Source organism: Lupinus angustifolius, chromosome LG13, assembly GCF_001865875.1.
Source record: "Lupinus angustifolius cultivar Tanjil chromosome LG13, LupAngTanjil_v1.0, whole genome shotgun sequence".
NCBI classification, from domain to species: Eukaryota; Viridiplantae; Streptophyta; class Magnoliopsida; order Fabales; family Fabaceae; genus Lupinus; species Lupinus angustifolius.
The window spans coordinates 17,677,140-17,687,489 of NC_032021.1; the positions used below are offsets into that span (position 1 = coordinate 17,677,140).

Sequence of the window (10,350 nt, forward strand, 5' to 3'; positions counted from 1 at the left end):
ATAAGCTCTTGATTTTTGTACCGGATACCTTATCGATGGTGATCATATGGGCATTTCAGTATGCAAAAAAACATTGGTGAATGTATTACTAGGAATGAAATATTGACTATAACAAGAATCGAATTGGAGCAAACGTACTTATATGTTTTATATAATGTCGAAGAGGTTGAGTCATATGTTGAAAGACACAAGAAGATGTTAATGAAGTCTTACCCAAGTAAGAATGAAAATTGGATTTCCAAAAAGCATAATCAGTGTTTCATAAATGAAAAAGTGAACCTTCAACCTTCTTATAACTTCACTCCCTAAGTCTTCCACCCTTACCACTTGACCACCTTATGACTCCCAAGAGTGAAAATAATTGTATTTCCAAGAGAGAGGAATGGCAGATGAAGATAATGTCACTCATGCAATAAAAAAGAAAGTAAAATAATGCATGGAAAAAATTTATCAATAAGACATTGATCTAATAGTATAAGATCCTATTGAATCTTTAGGTAGACCAAATGTTTAATGTTCGATTCATGTGATGGACATTTGTTGGGAGAGTAATCACATACTCCAAAAGAATTAGTTCTTTTATCTATAAAATAATTCATTTGAGGAATAGCAAAAAATGGAACGATTTTCCTTAAGATAAACTCTCTTACTTGAATAACAAGAATAGTTTAGAAATAATTAAGATCCGTTCTCTCAAGCAACCACCAGATAAATCTTACAAAGACTGTTATTTGTTTTTGGACAAAAATGTGAAAGTAAATTAATCGAAAGGTAGAATATGAGTATCTATATGTCAAATATAGAATATAATGAAACCCCCACGACTTCAGTTAGATGAATGCATATACCCACAAGATAAGTAGAAAATACATCACATGATGTTGAAGAACCTAAGTGTTCATCAATCATTCATCAACTACCCTACATCTCTCCTCTTATATGTGCTAGTGCATACATATGAAAGATACATATATGTATATATATATATATAATTGTTAAAGTGTATGTTTTCTTTTCTATGCTCGAGGAGAGAAAAAGGTTCACTTTAGGTGTGTATCTGAGTGCATGAAGGCTGTGATGGCAAGTAGTAGTGGCAACATTAGCACTAACAACAAATATCAAAAGGTTAAAGGCATTGCAACTATCAAAGAAAGTGGTGGTGGGTTTCTAACCAATCTCATAAGTGGGTGTCTTCAAGGTATAAACCTTTGGGTTGGGACCACTCTTGTTTTCGAGCTTGTCAGCAACGAGCTTGATCCAAGTAAGTTTAATTTCTTTATCTTTTGCAAGTTGGTGTATGGATCTCAAACTTTGTATAGCACTTTGTTCTATAAAATTGACCTATTAATCTCTTTTGTATCGGGTAGACACTCATTGTGCTTATTTTAATATAAATTTTTATTTATCAAAACAAAAATTATTTGCTTTTGTGTTCTCATTAATTGTCTACATAGTTTTTACACAATTGTACGTGATCACTCCGAGATATAAATATGCTTTTGAGACCTATAATTAATCAATTAGAGGTTCAAATATGCTTTCTTATGAATTTTAATTCTAGTGAGTGAACTTGTCACGTTAATATTGTCATGTTATCTTACCGAAAATATTTTTTTATCATTCATTTAGTTTTATATATTTTGATTTTCATCTTATAAAATAGTTAGAATTTATTTTAGTCCATATAAATTAGTTACTTTTTGTTTTGTTTGAATGAAGAAACGAACTCTGAGAGAAAGACAATAAAAGGAAAAATAGAGAAAAGAAGGAAAACAGAAAAAGAGGTGGAGTATGAGGCCACATTTAAGGTACCTTCAGATTTTGGGAATATAGGTGCTGTTCTGGTTGAGAATGAGCAACACAATGAGGTTTTCTTAAAGAGTATAGTCCTTCATGGTTTACTTGATTGTCCCATGCAATTCATAACTTGTGATTCATGGATTCAGCCCAAACATATAACTCCTATCAAGAGACTCTTCTTCACCCACAAGGTTAGAATAAATAATAAAAAAGACATTTTATTATGATGTTTTTGTTTTTATTGAAAACAACTTCAATTGGTAGAACATCATTTTCATAGATTTTATCACTATCAAACCCAACAATTGAAAATTATATATAGAATTACTTTATTAATGATAAAACTAGATAAAGTTTGGATTTGAGCATTGAACTTGATCTCTATATCCTCCTATGGAAATGACTTGTTCTTCAGTCATACTTGCCATCACAAACACCAAGTGGATTGAGAAGGATGAGAGAAGAAGAGTTGGTGCAGCTAAGAGGGAATGGAGAAGGAGAACGCAAGAGTTGTGAGAGAGTATATGATTATGATGTATACAATGATCTTGGAGATCCTGATGCTAACATTGAACTCAAAAGAACTGTTCTTGGAGCCACCAAATTCTATCCTTATCCAAGACGATGTCGTACTGGTCGACCTCATTCTCATGCAGGTCATATTCATATTCATATTCATATATACATGCATGCATGCATGCATGACCCTCTCTCTATACTCTATACTCTATACTTATTACTTATGTAGTAGTTTCAATATTATTATGCAGACCCATCTTCCGAAAAGATAAGTTCAAGTTTCTATGTTCCTCGTGATGAGGCATTTTCTGAGATAAAGCAGACACAGTTCACAACGACCACAATATCCTCAGGACTCGGTGCAATTTTAGAATCCTTGGATGCACTTCTCACTGACCAAAATCTTTCATTTGTATCCTTCGAAGACATAGACACACTCTACAAACAAGGTTTCCATTTAACAAATATTCAAGGCAATAGGTTAACGTTGCTCCAAAGACTCATTCCCAAGTTTATCAAGGCTGCTAATGATACCCAAAATATTTTGCGCTTTGATACTCCAGAACCATTGAAAAGTAAGTGTGTTTATATATATTGATCAAATGAATATAATATTAAAAGCTTATGTTTGAAAGAGCTTATAGAATGCTTATTTAAGCTCTTTTCTTCTGTACAAGTACCTAAGCATCTGTTCAGAAGAATTTATAAACTTTCCTATAAACTGTTCATAGTAAGGTTATAAGCTATTAAGCTCTCTTATGGTAAATGTTTATTAAGTAAGCAATTAATCAAGCTATTTACCAAACACACCCCTTTATATTTTATTACTAAATAAGTGCTTATTGATTAATTTCCTTTGTATGTTAATCCACTCAAATAATCAGTACTAATTGCTCATCCAAAATGTATTACCAACATCTGCAGCAGGCTGAGAGAAACAAATGACTTTTCTGCTTTGGGAGCTTAATATTGTTAGTCTCAAGGACAAAATCCTAGGAGATTAAAGAGTTATTTGAAGGCTTAATATGATTTTATCTCTAAAAAGACTTATAACGCAAGATAACTTTGGATTTGAAGTATGGACAGTGAGCAAGTTCTGTCCACTATGAGCTGAAACTTAATTTTGAAAAATGGGTTAACAAGAATTGAACTCTTAATACCTTACTCACACTATGTATCCCACTCCCAGCACCTTTATATCTATTTTAGAGATGATTGAGAGTTTTGGAATTGCAGGGGACAAATTCTTTTGGCTTTCAGATGAGGAATTTGCTAGGGAAACTTTGGCAGGTGTAAATCCATATACCATCCAATTGGTCAAGGCAAGTGTTGCTTCAAATATTTTGTTTATTCCATTCACCATATGTCCATATCATATAGTCATATACGGCCAAGACATATATTTTCAGTGTTTTCTTTCTGGGTATATTCATCATGCAGGAATGGCCATTGAGAAGTAAACTAGAACCCCAAATCTATGGTCCAGAAGAATCAGCTATCACCAGAGAAGTCATCGAGCCACAAATAATTGGCTATGGTACTGTTGAAGAGGTAACAAATTATCAATTAAAGGCATCATTAAATTCAGAATATGTTATGTTAATGCTTACAAATTGTTTAACTTGAATGTTCACATCACAGGCCATTGAAGATAAGAAATTATTCATGTTAGACTACCATGATTTATTCTTACCATATGTAAACAAAGTGAGAGAGATTAAGGGAACTACACTATATGGATCAAGGACACTATTCTTTCTAACCAAGCAAGGCACATTGAAGCCACTAGCTATTGAACTCACTAGACCTCCAACAAATGGGAAGCCAATTTGGAAGCAAGTTTTCGCACCGGCTTCTCATCCAACTAGTCTATGGCTTTGGAGGTTTGCCAAAGCTCATGTTCTTACCCATGATTCTGCTTATCATGAACTTATAAGCCATTGGTATGACCCTACCATTTCATTCTCTTATTACTACCATTCAGATTTGTTAATAAAACATGATGAAGTAGACAATGATCTATTGTAGACAATCTTGCTCTTTATCCAAGATTTACAAGTTAATGCACACACATAAACTGCAAGAATATGATGTTTCTCTAGTTCTCTTTTAATTCTTGTACAAGTAAAAAACATGACTTAGTATCCTTTCAATAAGTTCATATGAACATGGGTTAACTTAGTAGTTAGTACATTGAAATGGTAATTGTTTGTAGGTTAAGAACTCACTGTGCAGCAGAACCCTTTGTAATTGCAACAAATAGGCAGCTTAGTGCAATGCATCCAATATACAGATTACTGCATCCTCATATGAGATATACTATGGAGATCAATTCCCTTGCTCGTCGAGTTCTTATCAATTCAAATGGGGTCATTGAAGTCTCATTCTCTACTAATAAATATTCAATGGAATTAAGCTCTGCAGCATATGATAAGCTTTGGAGGTTTGATTTACAGGCACTTCCCAGTGATCTTATTGAAAGGTATAGTCCATATAATACTTATATAATACTTGAATAAGAGCTCAGCTCGATAAGAATGTGAGCCAAATACATTTGGCCCTTATTGATGTATTCTAGATCTGGATCCATATCTGCATGCTATAGAGATGCATTATGTTTTGCTTGTGTTTTGTTCTTTTCTTTCAGTACCATATTAAATATGCACTTTTTTGTATTAAATGTTGTTCTTTTAGAGGAATGGCTGTGGAAGATCCTAGTTCACCACATGGCATAAAGTTAACAATTGAAGACTACCCTTTTGCCAATGATGGTCTCCTCATATGGGATGCTATCAAAGAGTGGGTCACAGATTATGTCAACCATTACTATCCAAACCAAAGCATGATAGAGTGTGACAAAGAGGTCCAAGATTGGTGGAGTGAAATCAGAAGAGTGGGTCATGGAGACAAATCAGAAGAACCATGGTGGCCAGATCTTAAAACACCAAATGACTTGATTGATATAATCACAACTATAGCATGGGTAACTTCTGCTCATCATGCATCAGTGAACTTTGCTCAATATACTTTTGGAGGGTATTTCCCTAATAGACCCACAATTGCTAGAAACAAAATGCCTACAGAAGACCCTTCAGTTGAAGAGTGGGAAAACTTTGTTAACAAACCTGAAGAAGCACTTTTAGAGTGCTTCCCTTCACAAATACAAGCAACATTAGTGATGGTAGTTTTGAACTTATTATCATATCATTCACCTGATGAAGAGTATATTGGGCAGTATATGGAACCATATTGGGGTGAGAATCCTAGTATAAATGCAGCATTTGAAAGGTTTAATAGTAAAATGAAGGAGATAGAAGAGATTATAGAGTCAAGGAATGGAAACAGTGAATTGAAGAATAGGAATGGAGCTGGGTTAGTGCCTTATGAGGTAATGAAACCATTTTCAGGACCAGGAGTTACAGGAAAGGGAGTTCCATATAGCATATCCATTTAATGTCACATATAACATATTTAGTGTCTATATAGTATTTCCATATACACTATAGTTCTTCTATGTTTATCATCTTCATCAAAGAAGTGGTTTGAACAATTATGATTGGGAGTGTAAACTCATTACTAGCTAATAATACTTAAGAAATGGATTTTGTGATTTGGTTATTCAGTTTTGTTTAGAGGATAAAACACTGATTTACGTTGTTACCTTTGTTTTTGTCATCTGAAATGATGATCAAATATTGTAAATGATAGAAGTTTGAAGAAGGGAAGGTGAAAGATAATAGGATGTTGGAAGAGTATAGATATGTATGGAACACGATCTCTTATCTCCAAGCATGTCCCAAGCCTATTATAATACGTCACTTCGGTTAAAAAATTAAATATTATGACTTTGTCTATTAGTATTTTCGTAAGATAATGGTTAACAAATTTGGAAGCATCATTGTGTTGCGCGAATATTTTTAAATTTTAAAAGAAAAAATTAAAACTATAAATTACATATTTGGTAGAATTTAAAATATGTTTTTAAATATAATAAATAACGTACATAATTAATTCTGCATTCAAGATTAAATATTTTAAAAACAAAATTAAGAATAACATCTATCATTTATAAATAAAATGGTCTAAGTTAATTAATCAATAATTAGATTTTATTTGAATAGCCAATATTAAAAAATAAATACATATAACTTTTTTAAGTATGATATTAAGTAAGTTTTAATCACAATCATTAATGTATAAGACTTTGGTTTATTATTCCCACAATATTTATATGGTAGTAATTTAAGTAGAAATAATTCTCATATAAAATCGTGAGAATAATAATTTTGGGTCATAGAACTATATATAAAAGCTAGTCATTAGTCATATCATAACTTTAAAAATGAGATGCGTTTATTTTTAATCTTGAGTTGAAAATGTAGAGATAAAAAAAATATAATCAACATAAATATAAATGACATTAATTAGTAGATTTGAGATAAATTCTAGTGAGGAAGTAAGCACATTATATGAAGATCTGGTAGTAATAGTCATTAATCAATAACTTCGAAAATGTATTAAAAAATACAACTTTGAAAATTTTTCTTATTATAAGTGGGGCTAAATAGCTTTAGGGTAAGTATAGAGAAGTCTAGGGGAATAATCATATTCAAGAATGAGCATGAGTTGATTTTTGGTCTGCTGACTAGTGATATAAGATTTTGTTGGATTCCTAAAAAGATAAAAAATGTTAATGATTTAATGATTAATTCCTAAAAATGATTAATTCCTGAATGGATACCTTAGTATTACTATTGAAATATAGATGGTAGAATTCCAAAAGCATAAAATGTATTTAATGCCTTGAATTTTAAATAATTATAATTTATTTATTAAATAGTATTATTAGAAAACATTAAATGTTTTATCTACTTGCCATTTTGAAATGCATATAATTAATTATTATAATTGTTATCATACTAGAACAAAACCCACATTTGGGTCCAAGATTACTACTACCAACCTAACATTCGGAATCATAGCCCACAGATTAAAAATTAAAAAAAAAAACCATCAAACCTTTGGAGCTTGTGAATGGTTCTTTATTAATTGTAGGATCAAATAATCATAGGGAAGGTGATGATAAAGATGTTCCAATTTCACATTTTGAATCATAGCCCACATGACTTTTTCGTTGATCATTTTTAAACTTGAGATTACATGATAAAGGCATTTGCGATTAAATGAAAAGGCAACCCCAATTTCTAACAAACATATATTCTCACATATATTATTATATATGTGAGAATACAAGTATAATATAGATCAAGCATCTATAGATTAACACATATTATACTATTCTCATAGACTTTTTTTTTGGTACATCAAGTATTCTCATAGACTAAAATAGTGAAGATTGTAAAGAGCCAGATTCAATACCCAATTTCCCAAATGAGGAAAATAACAGATTGAGAAATTATCAAGTTCAACAAAACATTATACATTCAATATTATTGATTAAAATGGAAATATCACTTCATTCATAATTAGAATTGCAAGCCTTCCTCTAGACTCTAACATTTTCTGGTGTTTCAGAATAATGTTTATAGATCTAGGAATATTTTGAGGTGGTTGCATGTGAAACTTTACATACATTATTTTTAGTTAGCCATGGATATAGAACTTAAAGGCTATACCCATTGTTGAATTTAAGTGCACAATAGGAAGAATATTTCCCATTAAAGTAAAACTAACATTGGAATAAGTACTCACATCTCACGATCTCAACAATATATTATATCACATTTCAAATTATGCAAAGATAATAATCAATTACACTTCTTCTTTTTTTTGGAGTTTGCAAAATATCTAATGATCACACAACATTATTGGCTTTGAGGCGCAGAGATTTTGCTCTTCTTTTTTTGCGCTTGGTCCACTTTGAATAGTTACATTTGCAGTTGCTATCACATTCAAATGCAAACCTAGGTAAGACCCAACAAGGACATAAAAATTGTGTACCACTAAATGGCATCTTAGTCATAGTTCTAGCTGTAACTGAAAACTCCCATAATCCAACACCTGTACGGAAGTTTATGGAGTAATCAGTGTAGTATATGCAGTTGTTTTTAAGTCTTGGACAGTGTTTGGAATGAACAGATTCAATAGAATTATCAGCCACAAATAAAATATGATCTTCCAAGCTGTTTGCATGAACCAACTTAGGTGTGTTACAACTTTCTTGTACTACTTCCAAGATAACAAAGGTTGTTGTTAGACTCATTATTTCTGATAAAAACCTCTTCACAACAAAGACTTTACCACCACACTCCACCAAATAAACACGAATGAGTTTAGTGTCAATATTAGGGTTGGTAGAATGTGCAGTTGAATTCAGTAATACTAGGGATTCATTATTAGGTTTGAATATATCAACATTGCTTCCATCTTGAGTAATAGCATATATTTTATGATTATAAAATATGATATTACCATATCTTGAATGTTCACTCCTATAACTCTTCCATGATTTGTCTCCTACATTGCACCAAGCCAAATCACCAGTAAAAGTAACCATTATGATGGTGATAGGGTTGAATTTGTGACAAGTTGAAATTGCAAAAGCAATTGGGATAGGCATGCCAATGGAATCAAAAGGCTTAGGTGGAAAGAAACCTATAGAAGTTATAAGAGGGAGTTCAACCTGAATCCTAGATAGTGGATTAAGGATAAAGATTTTAGCTTTATTTCGGATGAATAACCAACCTCTGAAGGATCCTACAATGGAGGAACCATGCAAAGACCTGAATGGTTTATAAATCCTATAAACTTTCTGGTATGTGTTGTTAAAAAACAGAAACTGTGAACTTCTATCACTGTTTTCAATTAACCATGGGGTCTCAGGGACCCAAATGTTGAACTTGTTTGTGGTACAAAAGAGCCATGGCTTGCAAACACTACCAATATGAAGTTGATCTGTTATTGTCAAACCTTTGCAAATTAACTCCACTATCTCTAATGGCAGGCTCGACCAATCTTGATTTTCATTTCTTCTCTTCTTCCTTTGTTTCATTATTTCCATCCTGTGATAATAATAATAAGTAAGAAAGATTTATTTAAAGATGCAAAGGGAAAATAAAAAAGATGATGAGAGAAAAAGAATAAACCTTCAGAAGCTACTTTTGTGCAAGAAAGTGTATACTATAGAGAATTCTTATATTCAAAGTAACGAACAAACAAGTTAGACAAAATCCTAATAAGATCTATACTCAATTTATATAGTGTGAAAATTCATTTGGATTCATTATAAAATGAATAGATATAGATATGCATGTATATAGAAAAGGACATGCAATTTGATACATTTGGGTCACATTTTAAGAATTATATTAATGATTTATGCATATTTGCTTAAAGTGGTATGCAATAATCTCAAGCAATTAAAGAATTTTACTACATGATTATGCTCTCCTTATATCTCACCCAATCTATATACCAATTCTGATTATTATTATTATTATTTTCTGTGGGAGGCATGTTCCCAATTACCAAAAATAAATAGTGAATATTTTCTTATTTTCTTTTTTATATATATGGGATACATTTTCTCTAGAATAATTTGAAACTGGATATATATTTACATAAAATTCGAAAAGAGAAATCTAGATAATCTAGAAAACAAAAACTTTTACTAATTAGGAATCAGTTACTTCTTAAAGTTTAAAATGATTATTTATGTAAAAATAATATATAACAAAGAGAAATTTAAAAATATTTTTGTTTTTTGTTTTTTTATAAAGGAAAATTTGCTAAAGAGTATTTTTAACACATGTTTAATTAAATTTCTAAAAGACAAATATGTAGAATCTGAAAAATATTACATTCTTTCTATATATGAATGAGTTTTTTTAAGAAACTTTTTTTTTTAATTCGTGAGATAAGGATATATAGTAGGTGGAGTTTGAATTTAGGTGCTCACAATTCATTTTCCAGACCTCGAACACAGTTGGCACTGCAATACTTTATAAAAGTTGGAATTAATTATGGAAAAAAGAATAAAATAAAGAGAAATTTTAAATTATTTTCGCTTCT

General features: G+C 31.1%; 2 protein-coding genes across 2 annotated transcripts; one reads left to right on the plus strand and one right to left on the minus strand.

The window, feature by feature from the left end:
* Positions 984 to 6,054, plus strand: LOC109363322 (linoleate 13S-lipoxygenase 2-1, chloroplastic-like). The gene is made up of 9 exons (XM_019609548.1): positions 984 to 1,261; positions 1,720 to 1,991; positions 2,216 to 2,456; positions 2,571 to 2,894; positions 3,556 to 3,641; positions 3,760 to 3,870; positions 3,961 to 4,262; positions 4,535 to 4,801; positions 5,014 to 6,054. Exons 1-9 carry the CDS (start codon positions 1,066 to 1,068, stop codon positions 5,771 to 5,773), a joined length of 2,559 nt encoding a protein of 852 aa, XP_019465093.1. The 5' UTR covers positions 984 to 1,065; the 3' UTR covers positions 5,774 to 6,054.
* Positions 8,135 to 9,331, minus strand: LOC109363658 (putative F-box protein At4g17565). The gene has a single exon (XM_019609914.1). The coding sequence runs from the start codon at positions 9,329 to 9,331 to the stop codon at positions 8,135 to 8,137; it is 1,197 nt and encodes a 398-aa protein (XP_019465459.1).

Coding starts and splice junctions, on each gene's coding strand:
- LOC109363658 (XM_019609914.1), bottom strand. CDS start 9,331: ATGAAACAAAGGAAGAAGAGAAGAAATGAAAATCAAGATTGGTCGAGC.
- LOC109363322 (XM_019609548.1), top strand. CDS start 1,066: ATGAAGGCTGTGATGGCAAGTAGTAGTGGCAACATTAGCACTAACAAC. Junction 3,871..3,960: donor GCTATGGTACTGTTGAAGAG/GTAACAAATTAT, acceptor TTCACATCACAG/GCCATTGAAGATAAGAAATT. Junction 4,263..4,534: donor CATGAACTTATAAGCCATTG/GTATGACCCTAC, acceptor AATTGTTTGTAG/GTTAAGAACTCACTGTGCAG.